The 21,195-nt window shown below is 38.5% G+C and overlaps 1 protein-coding gene across 4 annotated transcripts in view; it reads right to left on the reverse strand.

The window, feature by feature from the left end:
• The window catches only part of CAPRIN2 (caprin family member 2), a 51,628-nt gene extending 34,421 nt beyond the window's left edge, over positions 1-17,207 (reverse strand). For all 4 annotated transcript variants that reach the window (XM_006895079.1, XM_006895078.1, XM_006895080.1 and 1 more), the window contains exons 1-3: positions 16,914-17,207; positions 14,719-14,781; positions 4,820-4,906 (exon numbers count right to left, since the gene is read on the reverse strand). In XM_006895079.1, coding sequence (XP_006895141.1) covers positions 4,820-4,906; positions 14,719-14,781; positions 16,914-17,156 — 393 coding nt within the window. In that variant the 5' untranslated portion in view covers positions 17,157-17,207. The remainder of the gene's footprint in view (positions 1-4,819; positions 4,907-14,718; positions 14,782-16,913) is intronic.
• Between the last annotated feature and the right edge of the window lie 3,988 nt (positions 17,208-21,195).

Consider the following 21,195-nt stretch of genomic DNA (forward strand, 5'->3'; position numbering starts at 1 on the left):
TATTTTTATAAGAAACACAAATGGCAGCTATGGACTTCACCTGATGATCTACACAGGAATCATACTGACTACATCTGTGACATATGATAGGAATCCTCAATTATTTGTTGAATGAGTCAATTAGTATGCAGTCTATTAGAGAAAGACCAAATGCTATAAAAAGCCACTTACAACAGCTCATTTCTCTTCATGTGGAAACTATGAAAACCAACAACAAACTTGAGGACCAATTATGAAAGGGGAACATATGAAATAAACCACTGTTATCAAGGAACTGAATAGCAAGAATCCTTTCCTAAACCATAACTACTTGTTGTTAGGTGCCATCAAGTTGAATATTATTTGTTATGACCTAATGAACAACAACATATCTGAACTCTGTCCTATCCTGTGTCATACCCACCATCTCTGACACATTACAGTCCATTGCTGCAGTCACTTTGTCAATCTATCTTAAGGGTCTTTCTTAAGGTCTTTCTCTCTTTCATGAACCCTCCACCTTTTCAGGCATGGTGTCCCTTTCCAAGGAACAACCCCTCCTAACAACATGCCCAAAGCATGTGAGAGAAAGGTTTGCCATCCTTGCTTCCAAAAGCATTCTATCTGCACTTTTCCCAAGACATAGCTGTTTGTTCATTTAGTAGTCCATGGGATATTCAGTACTCTTCTGGATCAACTATTCTCTGTCATCCTTATTCAGTGTCCAGCTCTCAGATGAGTAACAAGTGATTATAGAGCATAGCGTGAACCACGCACACCTTAAGTCTTCAAACTGACGTTACTGCTCATCAGTACTTTAGAGAAGTGCCTGACAGCAGACTTTCTTTCCCACTGCAACGTCTTCTGATTTCTTGACTGCCAGTACCAAGGGTGTTGATTGTGGATGCAAGTAAGTTAAAACTGTTAACAATTTCAATATTTTCTCCATCTATCATGATGCTGCCTATAAGCCCAGTGTGAAAATTGCTGTCTTGTTGATGGTGAGATGTAATCTATACCAAAGGCTACAGTTTTTGTTCTTCTACAGCCAGCGTTTCAAGTCCTCACTTTCAGCAAGCAAGACTGTGTCATCTGCTTAACACAGGTTGGTGATAAGTCTTCCACTAATTCTGGTACTGCATTCCTCCTTCATTAAGTCCAATTTCTCAAATTATTTGCTTAGCATACAGATCAAATAAGAATAAAGACTGACGCACACCTCTCTTCATTTTAAACCATGCAGTGACCCCTTGCTCTGTTCCAAAAACAGCTGAATCCCCAGCAGAGGACAGAGCATATCATGAAAAAGAATGTGCCAAAACAGAAAAGCTTCCAAATTTAGTTTGAAGAAAATATTCCACAATCTGCGAAAAGTTATCACAAAAGTCTAACCAAAGAAAAATTTAGTAGAAAAGAGCCTATATATTACTAGGATTAAAAAAAAAAAAACCAAACACACAACTGAGAAGGCTGATCACCAAGCACCTTTGGGGTCTTGATTAAGGTAAGCTCCACAGTACTTAAATACCTCACTAAAGTAAAACTAAATTAGTACAAACAAAAATAATTTCACAATATCAATATAATTTGGAAGCTTGGTTTTTATCTTTAGACTATAACAGTGGAAGAAAACAGAAATGTTTTTAGAGGCAAAAATGTACTGGGTCATAGTTCTACTACTTGTTATGTGCTATCAAGGCAACAACAACTCATAGCAACCCTACACACAATAGCGCTGAACCCTGCTTTATCCTGAGCAAACCTGTCTCTGACACACCTACCCTCTTTACCCCAGTTATTGTGTCAAATCATCTCATCCCAGACCTTCCTCTCTGAGCTGTCCCTCCACCCTTCTAAGCAAGATATCCTTCTCCAAAGACTGGTTCCTCTTGGCTACATACCCAAAGTATGTGAGAGTCTGAAAATATTTGCCTCCAAGTGGCAGCTGGGTTTCACCCTCTTCCAGTCAGGTCTATTAGTTCTCCTGGAAGTCCATGGTATGTTCAATACTATTCTCCAACACCATAACTCAAAGGCATCAATTTTTCTGTCATCCTTAGTCATTATCCAGCTCTCTGATTCATTGCAAGTAATTTCAAAAACCATGGCTTGGATCAGACACACCTTAGTCTCTAGACTGACATTATGCTCTTCAGCACTCTGGAGAGGTCCCTACCAGCAGATTTTCCTAATTCAATGTCTTCATTTCCTGCCTGCTGGTGTCAAGAGCATTGATCTCGGAACCGAGCAAGCTGAAATTGTTAACAATCTCAATCTCTTCTCTGTCTCTATTACAGTGCTGTCAACTGCTCCAGTGATGAGAATCTTCATTTACTTAATATTAAACTTCAATCCATATTACATTGGTCATAAAATCCTGGGTAAATTTCTTTTGCTCTAGTCCTTAAGATCTTTTTTTTTCTTTTCTATAAAATGAGGCTACAACTACTCCTCACTTACATAATTAGGTTCCAAGTTATTATGCAAAAAATCAACCTTGTATATAAAATGGAAGATGACCATATTATATTACAAAAGGAAGAATGACTACATCATTATATAACTGCCACCTTATATCATTATGTAACTGCAAACCACCCAGAATTATGGCCCAGGCAAACTGACACATAACCTTAATCATCACAGTCAGCATCACTCGTGACATGTGGTATTCAGCAACGCGAGGTGTATCTTGTTAATCCAAAGAAGTCAGAAAGTAGGTTTTTTACAATTGGCATAAACATAAAATGTTGGATAATAACAGTTAATAAATGAAGAAATGCATTTGTAACTAGGGGCTTTGGTAGTTCACAGGGAATTGCCTACTGCTAACCCAAAGGTGGTGTCTCTCCACCAGTTTATATCCACCAATGACTCCACAGGAGGATAGGCAGTCTGCTCCTATGTGATTTACAGCCTTGGAAAATCCACTGGAAGGTCAGCTATGAGTCAATTCTGACTCCATGGCAATGACTTCGTCTTTGATCTATAATTAATTCCTAGGTTAATATAAAAATCAAATGTGATTATATATGTGCCTGACACATAGTATTTATTAAACGAAATACAAGGAAAAAAGGTAACACATATTAAGAAAATAAACATCCGAATGGAAAACTAAAATCTGAAGATGGCTTTGAAAAGAAAGACACGTTAAACTGAGGAAATGCTGTCAAGGACCTCTTTAAATGCAAAGATGTCAACTTAAAGACAATGGTGCGTCTGACCAAGACACAATATTTTTAATTGTTTCGTATGTATCTAAAACTTAGATAATATATAATGAATTGATGCTTTTGAAATGCAGTGGTGGGAATAAATACTGGCTATGCCACGAACTGCCAAAACAATAAGCAAACACTTCTTGGTAGGAGTGTAACCAGGGTGCTGCTTCTTAGAGGAAAGGATGGTGAAACTTCATCTCACGTACTCTGGTCATAGTGTTAAGAGACATCAGTCCTTGGGAAAAAAGACATCATGCTGAAAACGTTAGTAAATGGTCAGTGAAATAGAGGAGGACACATCTCTTTCAGTGAAGGAGATGGATACACCGCCTGCAAAAATGGGCTTGAATAGTGCAAATATTGTAGGTTGGGGCAGAATATGCCAAGGTTTTGATCTGTTGTTCACAAGGTCATTATGATCATAGTCAACTCGACAGTGCTTAACAACAAAAATGTATACTGCCAATTATACAACCATAAAAACATGGAGAAAAGGAAATTTCAACTAATTTTTTTTTAGAGGAAACATACAGGCATGAGGCAAAACTGATTTAAAAGCATTGCATTTGAAATAGCTTAGAAATATTTGAAAAATAAGGAATTAACAAAAAGTACTAAAGTTAAGTGATGAATAAATGAGCAAGTCAAAATACGTTATTGGTGATAAAAAAAAAGAGTATCATCTTAAAACTGCAATAACAGAAAGTAATCCGAAAATAAACAGTAGTGGGTCTACACTACATTATTTCCTATCTTCACAGCATTCATCAGCCAGAGGAGAACAATGTATGACAAGGATTAAAATAATGTCAGGATTAAAATAAAAATCCTCAGATAATTTTTCCTTATATCAGGGAAATAGAGAACTTTAGTTTACAGTTAAGAAAGGAAAATATTCAAGAACTGTCTTCTTGAATCTTCATAAAACATTTGTTGTTAATTATTAGATCATGACCTTTACTGGGCCTTCTATTACTAAGATCCTGAAACAATGACACACACTTCGTTAACAAATGCTAAATATCTCTTATTAATTACTGGATTAAATTTGTCAGAGGTAAAGTATGCATTTACAGCACTGTGAGCCCACTAAGTAGTGAGATCAGACTTGACCCTCTCCATTTAAAATGAATTATAATTTTTCCTCATAATAAATCATCATGTCCTCAAGAAGAGTCTAGCTACTGTTTTCTGATGTTAAAGAATATTATATTTAAAAACCTGTATTACATATTCAGATAAGCCTATATAACTAAATAAGTAATATGTAATAGAAAATAACATGTCTATATATTCTAAAATACTTTTAATAATCAGATCAATCAGAAGAGTTTTAATAATTCTTCACTTCAATGATTTTCTAGAGTTCTATAGTGAAATAGCACACATGAGAAACCAGTAGTTTATTCACAATGTTTCATAGTCAGGGATATCTTGCATCCTCTTCTAATTCTAAAAATTAAAAAACCTAAAGACTAAAAATTAGTTCTATAGGAGCTGTTTTCAACTCCTCCACCTCCAATAAATTATTCATAGTAACAAGAACCAAATAAAACACATTTTCTTCAATATTGGTGGCTAACTGGTTCTGAAAAATGACAAGAAAACATACTTACTTCTTGACTCAGTCCAGAAAAGGTTTTCTGAAGCTCCTTGGCAAATTCCAAGTTATGAAGCACTTCTTCATATTTTTCTACTGCTTCCTATAAAATAAGAAAACAGTAATTCTGTGACCTTCTAAAGACAAGTATGTCAAAATAAATATTCCTGAATGTATTAGAAGATATTTATTAAGACTTTATGAATTGTTAGGTAGCATAGAGTCGGAAAAGACCCATAGATGACCCCTCCAGTGCGTTCACAAAAGCAGTAAATTTCATGGGAAGAGACTGTCCAACTTTCTCCCACAGCAGCTGGTGGATTAGAACCATGTACGTTTGGGATGGCAGCACAATTCCTTATCATTAAGCCATCAGAGCTCCCTTTTATGAATTGGTATTGACCATACATACATTAAAAAAAAAATAACCTAAATAAAAAGGGGAAAGAGAATTTCATTCACACTATAGAAAAAGCTAAATTTTAAAATAATATTATACTTCTAACATAAATCTCTATCCATCCTATTGAAAATATGTAAAGTCAGAGAGGTCTAAAGGTTTTATAAACACTGCATCAACAGAATTCCTTTGTTAATGTCAATAATTAAAATAGCACTGACCCAAGAATAAAGCAGTAAAACACACTACAAAGATCTAAAACACAGTCCCACGTAAACAGAACAAGTACTGCAAATCAGTAGAGAAAAGACAGGTCATACAAATGATGCTACAAAAACTGGTTCTTTATGGGAAGGGAAAAATATTTTTATTTCATATTATACATAAACTAAAGTCTAGATGGGTTACAAACTTACATGTGAATGATAAAACAAACTTTTATAATAAAATAGATCTGTAACTGAGGAAAGGCACTGGCAGCATAACAATAAAAAATTCAGAGATCATTGTTTAACTTCTCTATGAAATATAAAGACAAATCAACTGAATTAGGAAACAACACGGGAAACCACTGAAATGTTCTACAATGGCTTGCAGGACAATGCCTTAAAGTTATGGAGATATATATATATCTCTCTCATAATGCAATCAGTAAAGCTGTAATTTTTTTTAAAGTCTTATCATACTAAGTCTTTAAAAAGGTATAGAGCAATGGAAACTTCTTTTTCACCATTCTGTAACTTAGCTCAAGCATTTTAGCAAGGTTGGGCATTTTTAGCTGTAGTGTTACCTATGGACACACCCTTCACTCCAATGACAGAACCTACTGCTAGCGAGCTGATTTTTATGCACAGCAAGCCTACAATCCAGAGGAGAAATGTCCTGTGCGGTTTTCAAGGTTGTGAATCTCCATGAACGCAGACTTCCACATCTTTCTCCCATGGGGCAGCTCATGAGTTTAAACTACAACTTTTCTGTTAGCAGTTGAATGTTTTGACCACTGTGCGTGCAGGATCCCTCAGGATAAATGTCTTATTCTCTCTTACTGCTGCTGTAGAGTCGGAATCCACCCATAACTGACCTTCCATTAGATTTCTGAAGCTGAAGGGGGACTGCACATCATTCTAAGGAGCAGCTGGTGGATTCAAACTGGGACATTCTTTAGCAGCACAACTCCCTATGAACTACTGTCACAGTAACACATATATATTATATTACTCAAAATAGAATTGTTCATAATTTAGTAAAAAAAAAACAAAAAACCAAAACCAAACCCAGCACATGCTACTTATATCCATTTATTACAGACTACTGAAGTATAGCTATCCTATCACTTCCTTGTATACGCATGTCTTGGAGCAAGTACAGCCAGATGGCTCCTTGGAAGCAAGGATGCTGATGCTTTGTCTCACACACTTTGAACATTTTGTTAGGTGAGGCCCGTCCTTGGAAAAGGATTATCATGCTTGGACAGGCAGAAGGTCAGAGAGAGGAAGACTCTCAATCAGATGGCTTGACACAGTGGCTGCAGCAATGGGATCGAACACATAAGAGATGATAAGCACAGAATAGGATCTTTTCTTTTTCCATAGAGTCACTATGAGTTGTGCTCAACAGCACTTAACACAGAACAGGAAACAAATTAGTTACATCAATATAAATAGTCCTAAATATAAAGAGTGAAAAGGGCAAGCTGCAAAATATATGCTATTTTGTATGGATAAAAAGCAACCTTAACAAATTTAAGGGCAATAAACAAGTGCTATACGATAAGGACCTGTGCTACTAACCCAAATGCACTAAGTTCAAATCCACCAGCTGCTCCATGGCAGAAAGATGGGTAATCTCCTGTGCCACCTACTGCTTCCAAAAACCCACTGGAAGGTAACCATGGGTCAGTTCCAGCTCAACATTACACAACAAAAACATCAAAGCAAAAGCAAAGGAATGAGGCAGTAACAGTTCAGGGTCATTAATTACAGGAAAAAAAGTACAAGGAAGGAACTTCCACGGTATGTGTTTTTCTGTTTTGAGTTGAGTTCAGACACTTGCTTCATTAGGTACAATTTACATGTAGCCATTTTGGAGGACTATCTATCTACTCAATAAAACAGGAGAAAGGTCTTCTGCATACAGAAGCAAGAGTACACAAGTTAACATAATTATAAGGTAGAGTTCAGAGAGAGATAATCGTAGAATGGCACAAACATCCTTCCACATCAATCCCCAGAGAGCACTAGCTTTGACTCTAGAAAAGCAGTATTAGACAGTAATTACTTCAACTTCCCATCATCTAATTCAGACTCATCCTTTCTTCCTCTTTATATATACCATGGAAGAAGTATCCTGTCTGTGCCATAAATAAATACTAGTCAGTATTACTCAGACTACTTTCATAATCAATCTTAACTGTGATTTTCTTTATAGCATTTGAGCTTGTCATTCTCTGCTGATACTTAAATGAGGATTTTAAAAGTTTATGTTCGATAACTCAAACAAGAAAAGGGATTACTATTTAGCAATCACTTTCTCCTGATTTTAGATAAATCTTAAAATGTCTACAGTCTCTATTTCCTCTTCAACTCTCATCAATCCAGATTCTGTGTTTACCATTCCACCAGGAGAGTTTTTAGCTAGAGTCAGAATTAAGCTCATCCTTAAAGCTGCTGGGCTAAAACCTGCAGATCCAAGGTATTGGGGGATATTCTTTGCCTCCTCCACTTTGCAACTTACTTCTCTAACTGTGAGTAAAGGCTGTAGGCCAATAATGAATAAAGCTGCTGGTGTGGATAGAGAGGCACCATGGGGATGGGCTGTGGGCTCTTTATCTGCTTTCTACTCTGGGGAGGGGCTGTGCTAGTCTCACTCTCTTTCAAAAAGACGCTCCTGGCCCTGTGCCCATTTTCTATTCTCTAGGCACAGTTAAAAATCATTCCATGTACTGATCAGCTCTAGTAAATACAGTATTTACTAGGATATTTATTTGGATAATAGTGATATACTAACCATTATTATTCAAACTGTGTTGCCCTAGTGCAAGAAGCTATGCTGCAATACCAAAGCCACCAGCTTCTTGGTGGGAGAATGATAACAATCTCCTCCCATGAAAACCTGCTAGAGGGTCAGATATCAGTTGTTTCTGACTTAAGGACACAAGATAATTATCCAAACATTACAAGAGAGTGTTTGTCAACACTCTCTATACTTGAAGGGTGAAAATGGGCAGGGAGGAAATCATAAGGTTGTACATAATGAATGGGAATGATTGTATGAAACACAATGTGAATGAAGGATAGTATGAAACACAATGACAATGTATACAAACTTTGTAAGTAAATCAATATAAAATAAAAATTTTTTTTAAAAAAATACACTATGCTAGGTTTCTTTTCTGCTTTCCAAACTGTCTCTTTAGGGTCATCTCTTGCGTGGTTTCAATTAGCAGCCATGCACATATTATAAACAAATTTCTCTGGGTCCTAGAGCTATATATTAAAATACCTACTAGACATCGTATCAGCCCTTGGTGCCTCACAGCACATTAAAAAACAATAGTGGCTAGAGGAGAGAAATGCAAAGCTGAGTTCTGGTTTTCTAATCCCATCTTCCCTAAAGTGCCTTCTCTCCAAGTTTTTCTGAGTTCAATACAGTTTTACCATCTTACCCACTGTTCATATCACAAATCTTGAAACCTTTTCCTGGTTCCTTCTTCTAGGCTTACATCCAACTTATCAAACCATGATGGTAACCTCTTTTATCTATCTCTAATAGCTGCTGTTGTGTGCAAATCTAATTGTTGTTCTATGTGCTGTCTAGTCGCCTGTGGCTCATAGCGACCCTATGTACAACAACTCTAAACCCTGCTCTATTCTGTGCCAATCTCATTGTCTCTAACATAATCACCTCCATTACCCTAGTCACTGAATCAATTCATCTCATCTGGGATCTTCCTATCTTGTGCTGTCCCTCCACCGTACCAAGCATGATGTCCCTCTCCAAGGATTAGTCCCACCTTACAACATGGTCAAAGTATGGTCAGATGAAGCTTTAGAATCCATGGCTCCAAGGGGCAGCTTGGTTTCACCCTCTCTAGAATGAACCTTTTTGTTCTCCTAGCAGTCCATGGTATATTCAATACTCTTCTCCAGCACCACAGCTCAAAGGCATTAATTCTTCTATCATCCCTAATCACTGTCCAGCTCTCTGATGCATAGCAAGTAATTGCAAAGACTATAGCCAGCATCAGGCACATCTTAGTCTCTAGACTGACACTGTTGCTCTTCAGTACTTTGGAGAGGTCTCTGAGAGCAGACTTTCCCAAAGCAAATCTCATTACTGTACTCAAATACTTTTGCTAATACTTTAGTATCAACTCCTATACTCTCTCATCTAGACCACAGCCAACACTTTTCTAGCCTCCTTATGCTCATTCTTATTATCTCCAAACCATTCCTTACACTGCAACCGTAATGGTTTAATGTGATTTTTAAAAAAAAAAAAAAACCTCCAACTCCACAGTTATTTTCCCCCATTTAAATCACATCTATATAATTTTAGATGATCTGAAGAAAATGCAATTTTTAGTTGGATCTGAAGACTTATTAATTGCCTTTCCCTTCCAGTCTCATCACTGGATCCACACTGGTCTTCTTTTCAGGCTATTAGAAAAGGTCTCGGTGAAAACATTCTTTTCTCACTCAGAGTCTTTAACTATATTATCATTTACCTCTTTCTCTCCCTCCCCCATTAGCTTCTAGTTATCTGTTAGGTCTTAAAAGGATTTTTTTTCTTATTGAAACGATCCTCAACTGCCTAGAGTAAGTTAAATAACATCCATCCTATCTTTATCTGTTTAATTCCTTTCTCTTTTCAACTACATTAATCCTAGGCTAAGGATTACATTTGTCCTTTATGGACTATTTCACTAACATTAAGCACAGCCTTCCATAACTGGCATGCCAAAGATTCTGAACAGACTTGTAAACTTTTGAGGAGAACCTTAAAGAAGTTCTGTTTCACAAAAAGGACAGTAGAGACAGTAGGACTAATGAACTAGATAGGACAGTTTCAGGGATATAAATTAAGAAGCTTTTGTGAAAAAAAATAAATTAAAAAAAGAAGCTTTTGTGAAGTTTGGATGTCTTGCATCTTCACTAGGACAACAGCGGTGGAACTACAATGGAAAGAGTATATTTTAATGAACTAAACAACACACGTGCATTAAATACAGCATCAAGGGATAAGTACCAAATTCTAATTCTTTAGTAAGAAAAACATCAGTGGCACTGAAGTCATCAAATGCCCCTTGCCTATATTACTTGAGCACTCACTTGAATCTTGGTTCTCCATTTCAAATCCAGATCTGAACAGAAACAGACGTTTAAAGTTAAAAAATGGACTCTATGAACAAATTTATTAAAACACTCTTCTCACCATTTTAAAAAAGATTATCTTGGTTTATATTAGTACAATCCACTAAATCTTGCCAAGTTGCTTAAGAATGTTAGAGAGGTTGCAATAGCAATTGAGACCACAGAAAGTATTATTTATTAATACATATAACTTTTGTATTACAGAAATATACACTGAAATTATAGCATTTCTAGAAGAATAATACTGAAAATATTAAATCTTTGGTATACAGCTAAAGCAATGCCTTTAGAAGACCTTTGGGAGAAGGATGGTCAGTCTCCTCCCATAAAGTCTTACAGTTTCTGAAACCAGGCAGAGGGTCATTGTGAATTGGAACTGACTCAATGGCAGTGAGTTTTTTTTTTAAAAAAAAATACACACTGGTTTGGGAGGCCAGAGAAAGAAGGAAATGAAGTACTCATTCACTCAACTCAAAGTTATAAGGGTGAGGAGAAAAAGAATTAAGAGTATAAGAAAGAAAAATGGACAAAACTTCTAGATTATTTAGGGGTTGAAAAATGTTCCACTAGTCAGTAGGGAGTTGCTCTGCTAATCTAAAAGCAGCACCTGTCTGGCAGTTCGAATCCACTAGTAGCTCCGCAGGAGAAACATGGGGCCATCTTTTCCTATGCAATTTACGGCCTCCAAAAGAGAGGGTCAACTATGAGTCAGTTCCAACTTCACAGCAATGAGTTTGCATCATCATTAAAAAGGACCCTGAGGAAATGCAACAACATAAAATTATAAATAAAGGGAAAGTAACTACAATACATAGGTTTTTCATTATCTTGAAAATATACAGTTATTTTCCCTTTATTTGACAAAATACCTGGAGTAATGGGGGCAGGTGTGTTAAAGGTAGTAAGACTGGCTCAAGATAGGGCAACATTCAGAACTACTGTACACAGGGTAGCTATGAGTCACAGAGCACTCAATGGAACATAACAACAACAACAACCACAATAAGACTATAGGTAGCTTTTCTAAAATAGTTATTTTGTTTTATTCAATGCAAATAAAATTTAAAACCTGGATGAGTGGTAATGAATGACAGTTCACTCCAAAATTGAAAAAAAAAATCCTAAGAATTTCTAAAGGAAAAAACAGTATTTTCAAAGATCTATCAGGCTCCAATCCTTTTACAGAGGATTCAGTTAAACTTTATAATCTAGGTATTATGAAAACACTACCACAGTATTTTAAAAGGGACAAAAATTAAGTCCTAAGAAAGTATTCACAGAAAATGCAGGAACGGAAAAAGGATGTTTACTTCTTTTTATGTTTAAACTTGAAAAACTACATAAAAACCTATCAATAAGTGTTCTCTATTAAGAGATGAACAGAAGAAGGAGAAGTTGAGAAAACAAACTGCATGTTTTTAGGTATTTCAACAGTTTTTTGAAGGATAACAGGTTTTCTTTTTCCTTCTGACATGTCTACATGTTCTAAATTTTACCTTAATTGTGTATTGTTTACCTTATGAAGGATTCTTCTATTATAAACACTAAGAATTCAGTAGTTAACAGATAAAATCTCGACTAGCATGAAATTTAAACTGTAAGAGACAGTAAAAAAAACCCCAAACCCTAAAAGTCTGTCACTTGTCAGAAATGCTAAATGCTACAAACAGAAATAAAGCAAGTTAAGGATAGTTAGTAATGGGTATGTTTGGGATATGCCTAAGGTGCCCTTCAAATAAAAAGATGAAGGACAATGAGAAGTCACTCAGACAGTGGAAGGAAAATTTTCCCAGAATTAGGAATAACAGGTACAAAACCCTAAGGTAGAACTCTGCCTACAATATCTGAGGATTAGTAAGGCAACCAGTACAGCTGGTACAAAGTTAGCAAGGAGAAGTATAGGAGATGCTGTAAAGATATTAAAAAGAAGGGGAAGGTGTATCGGAACAAGATCACTGAAGCTACTATATTACATACTATATACTATATATAAAGCATAAAATATATACTATGTAAACACTATAACATTACATATAAAGTAGGCAACAGAGGCTGAAAACAGAAAAATCTACATGGAAGTAAAGCAGATGAAAGGTGAAGCTTGGGCAAGGAGGACAGAAATGAAATTTGTAAGTATTTCCTATGGTGGTCTAGTGCCTAGGGAATTGTGCTGCTAACCGAAAGGCAGGCCTCTCTGGAAGTCTGAATCCACCAGCCCCTCTGCAGAAGAAATATGGGCACTCTCCTCCCACGTGATTTACAGCCTCGGAAAACCTGCTGCATGGCCAGCTATTGGCTGGTTCTAACTCAGCTACAATGAGTTTGAGGTTTGGGGACGTTTTCTGGTCAGTTTCTGGACTGAATCTGAAGGTCCAACTCAGCAGACTCGCTGATGAGCTAGATGTAAATTAAAAGAGAACTAAGGTTTAGGTGGGACAGAAAGAAATTAGGAGATGGGCAACTAAAACTACAAATTTCTTATTTACAAGATGTATTAGCCACATAAACTTGGAAGTTGTTAGCATACTAATCAAGAAATCAAAGTTCTTATGTTTCTATGCCTTATAGACAGGACATGTAATCATAAAAACAAAATACTAAGATTAAAATTTTCTTTAAGTTATGGGGAGCTCTGGTAGCCTAGTGGCAAGAAGCTGCAACTACAATGCCAGAGGTGCACGGTTCGAATCCACCAGATGCTCTGCCAGGGAAGGAGGGGCAATCTCCTCCTGTACCATTCAGATATGATTTGACGGTACACGCACACAAAAATAATAAAAAATTTTAAAAAAAATTTTTTTCTTCAAGTTTTGAAATACAGTACATCCTTGATATTTCTCAGAGAGCTAACACGTGAATCACCAACATCCACCCTCATTCTCCTTACTTCTCCAAAATAAAAAATATTACTATAGCAGAACATTTCCTTCAGGGAAATGTTTATACAAAGGTCTATTACAACAAAAGTTAACTACTTAAAATGAAGACATGTTGGAATGTCTGTCCAGACAAATTCTCTCACCATCCAAGTGAAAACATTATTCTTATGGCTAACACAAGTCAAATCTGTGCCTCTACAAAACTCACAAAATTCTGAGTCAATACTAAAGAATCAAGATGGCAAAGGAAAGAAAAGTCCTTGAATACTAGTATGTATGATACAAAAATAATCAGAAGTTTCAGTTCCATCTTTAAGGAAAAGGGGGGGAGGGGGGCAGGGAGGAAAATGCAACAATGAATGACTAGAAACCCAAAATCTCTGTAAATGTTCATTAAAATAAAGTTTAAAAAAAAAGAGCTAAAACAAAAACAACCCCAAAACCCAACAACCAACTTTAATTTTTTCCTTAGCTAGGAAAGGTGATCTTGTCAATGTGGCTGTGGCAAAATATCAATGAAGTTATATGCTATGCTTTTTGCTTTCTACATTGTAAAACTTACCCTTTACCAAATTCGATAAAACTTGTTTTAACTGTTGTGTCTACCAAGAACAAGTTAAGCAATACTTAAAGGAAAAAACTGTAAGAAACCCAATGTTTATAGGAAAGCTTAAAAATTTTAAAAGGCCAGCTACCTATTAGATAAGGAGCCCAAGTGAGACAGTGGTTAAACACTTGGGTGCTATGAAAGGTAGGCAGTTTGAACATACCAGCACTCAGCAGGAGACAGATACAGCCTGCTTTCCTTCTTAACTACTCTGTTTTATGTCACTATGAGTTGAAATTGACTCAAGGGTTGGGGTTTGTTTGTTTGTTTTAACTATCAGATAAAACATGCCTCCTGGAAGAAGCAACTGCAAACACCATGAAAAACGAAATATTTTGGAGGTGAAAGACATAAGGTTTAGAAGATTCCAGTGAAGATTTAAGAGGATTCCCTTCTCCCATCTACTTCAGGGTAAATTTAAACCTATTAAAACTTAATGATAAAACTACCTTTCACTCCTATTTAAAACCCTTACTTCTCATCATCCATATTATTTATCAGTTCAACAGAAAAAAGGATGAATCTACTATCTTGGAGGCAAAGTCAGTAGACTCTCAGTCTTTTTCAGCCTGTAGAGTCTCCGGTCTCATCAAATCCACACAAAATTTTATTAAGCAAACCAAAGCAAGTCCTACCAAAACATCATAATCCACTTACCAACTGGTCTGGATTAAGTCGCTCTCCATTCTTTAGGCGGTCCTTATAATCTTCCAATTTGAGCTATAAAAGAGAAATATATATTTATTATTAAAAACAAACAAACAGGATATCTGCTGCTGAATCAATTCTGACTCAGGGCAACCCATGTGTCGCAGGGATTCTCCATATTGTTCCTAAAGGTTCTTTTTTAAAAACACAGACTGTCGGGCCTTTCCTCCAAGGCATATCTGGGTGAACTTGAACTGAGAACATTTTAGTCAGCAATCAAATATCTTTGTTAAATGTCTTTACTTAAATGTCTGATATAAAATTCTGAAGTAAATAAATACCAGAGCTTTTCTCTTATGAAAGCAAAGTTTTTACAGTAGGCCATCACTCTGCAATATTTCACAAGCAACAACTGTAGATAAATTCCAACCCCTGAAACAAAGTACATATATGTGTATGTACATGTATATGTGTTTATGTTTACACAATTAACATTAGTCTAGAATTACAAAAGCTAAGCAATAATTAAGCTACTTAATATATAAGAATTTTAACTATACAAAGACATGCTCCTACATAAGAGGTGCTCAGTCAGAGGTAATTTTGTTTCCCAAGGATAACTGGCAAAATCTAGAGATATTTTAGGTTTGCAAAGCTTGGCAAAGGGGGCATAGGCTGCAATCAGCATCTTGTGGCTATAGAGCAGACAACAGGGATGCTGCTAAACATGCCACAATGCACAGAGCAGCCCTTAAAACAAAGAACCATCTTGCACAAAAATGTCAGCGGTGTCAGGGTTGAAAAATCTGGTGCTAACATCATGCTTAGACTATTAGCTTAGTTGCCTATTAAATTATACAGCATCTTCCCAATAGGAAACATTCAAACAGAAGTTCAAAAATGTTAGAGATTTTTCTCCCCCAGCATTAAAGTAGCCTCATCTGATATACTAAATTTGGTGTTTAACTTAAGGAACTACATTAAAAAATAAATTGTACTATACCTGTAATAATATGAACTCACTGTGGCATTCTAAAATCATTTGCTAACCTCATCCTGTACTGGCTTTATGGTTCTAAAATACCTTCCTAGAATTAAGAACCAAAAGCATGGTGCCATCAGATAGATGATCAGAATTAAAGTTGTGCCACAGGTAAGGTTGAGTGTGTTTATCATGTATAGTTCCTCCAACTGCGGGAAGACGTTAATGAATCTCCACCACTAGGACTTGAGTTTTGACTAGCTTCTCATAGTGACAGGGAATTTATGCTGATTCAGGAACACACTCCTCATCACACTTGTGATCTACTGCATGCATGGAAAAGACAACCAATGAAAACTAGGATTTCAGAGAAGCTAACACTAACTTTAGACTAGGAAAAGTAAACTCACATTACTTTTACTACCTTATCTTAAAAAAAGGAAGAAGAGTCAGCCAGAGTGTTTTTTAAAAAACACCTTCATATTATTCCATTAAAATAAACTTACTTTTGGTAAAGGTGGTTGCTTTAATTAAGCCTGGATATAAAATATTTAAGAGTTCTAGGTCCTAGGCCACTCGACTCTACCTGTCACAAGCAGCAGGGAATCTTGACACAAAATAGCATTTCCCAGACTACATGACTCAGGAAATAAGAAATGATTTGGATCTTTACATAAGCATTCACTATGTTAGGTTGATAGAATGACTCCTTAATTACAAGGCTCTTTTTGTAAGCCCTCACCTAGCAACACAAAAATTAAAATTAGTGTGAACACATTTTCTGGCTCTACCATGATTAAAGAAAGCTTCCAAAGGACTGCAGCAGCTATACTGCAATATGAACTGCTACAGGAAGTCACAGAAAAACAAACCAAAAAGTCAGACTATTAATACCAGACTCGATTAATTAATCTGACCTAGTATCGGCAGTTCTTCAAATATTTCAATAGCATGGATAGTAATTCTACCAAAAAAAACAAAAAAACAAAAAACAACCCCCCCAAAAAAACACCAAACAAAAAACCAATTTCTCCTCAGCTGACAAAAAGACAATGCTTCATACATCCAATGTTTAGCCTTCTCTCCACCCCCACCAGCCAGCTAAATCTCAAGGTTATATCTTTAGTTAGTAAGATCTTTAACTCCTGCTAGAAAAATGGAAAAATGTCTCTTAAAGTTTTGTTTAATGTCAAAATGAGGGAGGGTAGGAGGATGGAGTTACCTTCTTTTTCTCGATGTTTCTAATTTTGTGTTTAAGGCATATGAGTCCATTATCAATATAGGTTTCATATGCCTGAGCAGGAGAGGCAGGTGAAGTGAGAATCGAGTGTAGGGGACTCATGGCCTGCTGGCTTTCCCCATGCTGACTGTGGTTCACCTGGGGCTTGGCTGACTTCATATTCCCCTCTCTTCCTTCCTCTGAATGTGACTGGCAACCAAAAGGGGATGAAGAGAGTCGCACCATTGAAACAGACGAACCTACAGGGTGGAGAGAAAGTTAAATATAAAAGTAGAAGCTTTAAATCCCAAAATCTCTGTAGATGTTCATTGAAATGAAAAATAAACAACCTAAATTAAAAAAAAAATAGAAGCTTTAATTTCCCTGAAAAATTTAAGCTCACACCTTTAAAGTTCTCTTCCACAGATCTGTGCTCAAGATCTAACTGTATTTTAGATACTACTGGTCCATTCCCACGACTTTCTAAACACTTAATCCAAGCACTAGCCAATAAGGATAGCCTTTATGTAAGCAAAATCTACAATATAGGGAATGTTTCCAGAAATTCCATTTTCCAGAAAGTCAGGGAGGAAGAAATGCTGGTCAAAGAATGGTTTTAGACTTTCTCTCTTCATGTAAGGGGAAACCATACTGAATTACTTCCACTGTCAAGTAAACACACATAGAAACGCTTTCCACACTGATTCTTTAAGACAGCTGTTTGTACCAATAGTCCTACCTAGTCACTAACATTTAAAAGGAAATCCCAAAAGCACAACATTCTTTTACAACTATCTTTAAGTGAAGAAGCTTAAGAAAGTGAACTTTCTTCACTCCTGGACATTTGGAATGACCTATTCCTTCTCAAACTTTGAAGGTCCCCCAGTTTTTTCTTTAGAGAAAACCACCACCACTCGCAACCGATCAATCAAGCACCTGACTCAATGACCCTTAACACTGCCCTGGCCAGAGGTCCTAGGCTCTGCTGCTTCTCTCCCAGCAGAGCCTAGGACCTCTGGCCAGGGCAGTGTTAAGGGTGCACTCCAAGTCCCCATCCACTCGCTTGAGGAGCATCCCTAAGCATCTCTATGCACACCAGCAGAGGATCCACCAAATGCCCGCAGGGTCACCAGGACAGGCACTGACTGCCCATTAGCACCCTTCCCGCAGCACTCCGAACATCCCCAACCTGAGCGCCCGGCCGGGGTCACTTCTGCAGGTGCAGCTGTGGACAACCCAGAGACAAACGCACGAGGCGCCAGCCCTCCACGGCCCCGCCCTGCGGGGATGCCCGCTACCCCTTCACCTCGCCGCAGCGACGGCTCTGCCCACCCTCGCTCGAACGCCGCAGCCTGGCTTCGCCTCCCCAGGCCGCCGAGGCCCCCACCGCCGCCGCTGCCGCAGCCCAGACCCGCCTTCAAAAGCTGGCGGGAGCTAACAGAGCTGCGGCGGTGGACCAGCGCCACCCCGCACTCGCGTCTCTTGCTCCCGCCCCTGTCTCCTCCTCCTCCCCGCCCTGGCCTCCGCAGCCTCGGGCCCGGCGCTCCGCGACTCAGCTGCTCTGCCCAGCCCCGCCCTTTCCGCCGCGCCTGCTTTATATAGGCCGCGCCCCGCCCCTCCCGCCCGCGCTTGCCCTCTGGCCTCCCGGACACCGCCTCCTTCCGGCGCCCCACCCTTGCCGCCCTTGGCCTCTAGGGGGCGTCGCTTCCAGGCTTGTCTAGAGTGAGGAAGCCCACGCGAGAGGACGTGCTCTCTCGCCGATTGCACGGATTTCATGGCGCCCAGGTGCGCCCGTGGGGGTCGGGGAATGCAGACGAGCCGTAAAACTAGCTATTCTGTCCCACATGCCCACCCCGCTGATTGCACACCTTTGCTGTGAGACCTTAACAGGTGATTACAATCGATTCCCTTAGTGGCGTGGACAACGAAAACGCGCTTGACGCCCTGTTGGTTTAAGGTGGGCAGTTTGGAATACAGAGGCGCCTTTGTCCAGCAGAGTCCATCCTTCCCAGTGGGATGGTGACAGTCCCAGCTCCCTCGACTTGTGAGAACAGAAATACCCAAGTCAGCTTTCCCATAGAAACAGCGTGGGCGACTCCTCGACCTTCAATAAAAGAATTGTGCTTAGTTAGGAGGTTTGAACGTTTGTGGATATTTTTAAAATGTCCATTCACAGGCATACAGAACTGAAAAAAAATCTTTGTCAGGGTGTGTTAAATTGAGAGACAAAATACAAAGGAGTTGCTAAAGGAAAGGATGATGTTATCCAGAAAGAGTAAGAAAAGGGGGGAACACCCACCAAACGTTCCTTTATACTCCTTAATCAGCACATATCCAACTACTAGACCAAATACAATCATTTTAGGTCTTGAGGAATAATGCAAAAACATAATAGAATTACTATCCATTTTCAAAATCATACCCAAACAGACACAAACTTAACCTTGAATTTAACATTTCTTGATAGGGCATTATCAAGAACGTTATTATCAGTGTTCTCAGTTCCTGATGAAGTAATGTACTCGAATGTTACAATTTAGGTTTGAATATCTGAATTGCATATTTCACCTTGAGGATCAGAGAACGATTGTTCACTTATTTCATTGTTTATAATGAGGAACTGAGCAAAAGCATTCTCCTATTGTACCACCACACACAAAAAAAGTGGACATAGAAAAATGTGAAGGACACATTTTTGTACCAATGGAATTGACACAAAGTCACAATCCACATTATACTTGTGTGGAATAGCTAATAATAAACCTAAAAATGGTGACTATGACTCAGAGCTATCCAGGAACAACAGAGGAACGTTGTCTTACCTTATGCTATTGTCAAAAATCTCGAGATGACTAAAAATAGTAGTAGAGGGAAATTTTGGCTAGTTAATCAGTCAACATAGTTGGGGGGTGGGGGGCTGGATTTAGAAGGGGTCGTGGTACTAGGGATATTGTTGCTGATGTTAGATGGATCTTGGCTGAAAGCAGAGAATACCAGAAGAATGTCTATCTGTGTTTCATTGATTATACAAAGGCATTTGACTGTGTGGATCATAACAAACTGTGGCTGACTCTGAGAAGAATGGGAATCCCAGAACATTTAATTGTGCTAATACGAAACCTATACTTGGACCAAGAGGCAGTAGTCAGAACAGAGCAGGTTAACACTGCATGGTTCAAAATTGGGAAGGGTGTACGCCAAGGATGCAGCCTGTCTCCATACCTTTTCAACATGTATGCAAAGCAGATTATCCGAGAGGGTGGGCTCTATGAGGAGAATTGTGGCATCAGGATTGGTGGAAGACCTATTAACAATCTGCGTTATGCAGATGACACAACCCTGCTTGCTGAAACTGAGGAGGACCTCATGCACTTGCTGCGAAGGGTCAGGGACTGCAGCCTTCAGTATGGACTGAGGCTCAATGTCAAGAAGACAAAGATTCTCACCACTGGACCAAATGGCAGCGTCAGGATGGATGGCGAAGAGATTGAGATTGTTCACAGCTTCAGTTTGCTCGGCTCCACAGTCAACACTCTTGGCACCAGCAGTCAGGAAATCAAAAAGCATATCGCGATGGGAAAGTCTGCTGTTAGGGACCTCTCCAAAGTACTCAGGAACAACGGTGTCTCTCTGGAGACTAAGGTGCGCCTGATACAAGCCATGGTATTTGCAATCACTTGTTATGCATCAGAGAGTTGGACAATGACTAGGGAGGACAGAAGGAGAGTTGATGCTTTTGAGCTGTGGTGCTGGAGAAGAGTACTGAATGTACCATGGACTGCCAGGAAAACAAACAGATTCATCTTGGAGAGGATTAAACCAAGCTACTCCTTGGAGGCAAGGATTCTGGGGCTTCGTCTGACATACTTTGGACATGTTGCCAGGAGTGACGGGTCCTTGGAGAGGGACATCATGCTTGGGAGGGTGGAGGGACAGCACAGGAGGGGAAGACCCTTGATGAGATGGATTGATTCAGTGACTGGGGTAATCGGGATGGGTGTGTCAGAGGCAGTGCGGTTGGCGCAGGATAGAGCAGGGTTTAGGGCTGTTGTGCACAGGGTCGCTATGAGTCAAAAACGACTCGACGGCACATAACAACAACAACAAAAAATCTGTTCTTGAGTAATAGAGACCTAGCTATGTTTTTGTAATGTACCATCAAGTCAGAACTATTTCATAGCTGAACTTCCAGTGGGTTTTCAGAAGCTGTAAATCACACAGGAGGAAACTGCCCATCTTTGTCCATCTGGTGAATTGAAACTTCATGCCTTTGGATTAATAGTGC

Source organism: Elephantulus edwardii, unplaced genomic scaffold (assembly GCF_000299155.1).
Source record: "Elephantulus edwardii isolate Elephantulus edwardi_28Jun2011 unplaced genomic scaffold, EleEdw1.0 scaffold00157, whole genome shotgun sequence".
In the NCBI taxonomy this organism is placed as follows: domain Eukaryota; kingdom Metazoa; phylum Chordata; class Mammalia; order Macroscelidea; family Macroscelididae; genus Elephantulus; species Elephantulus edwardii.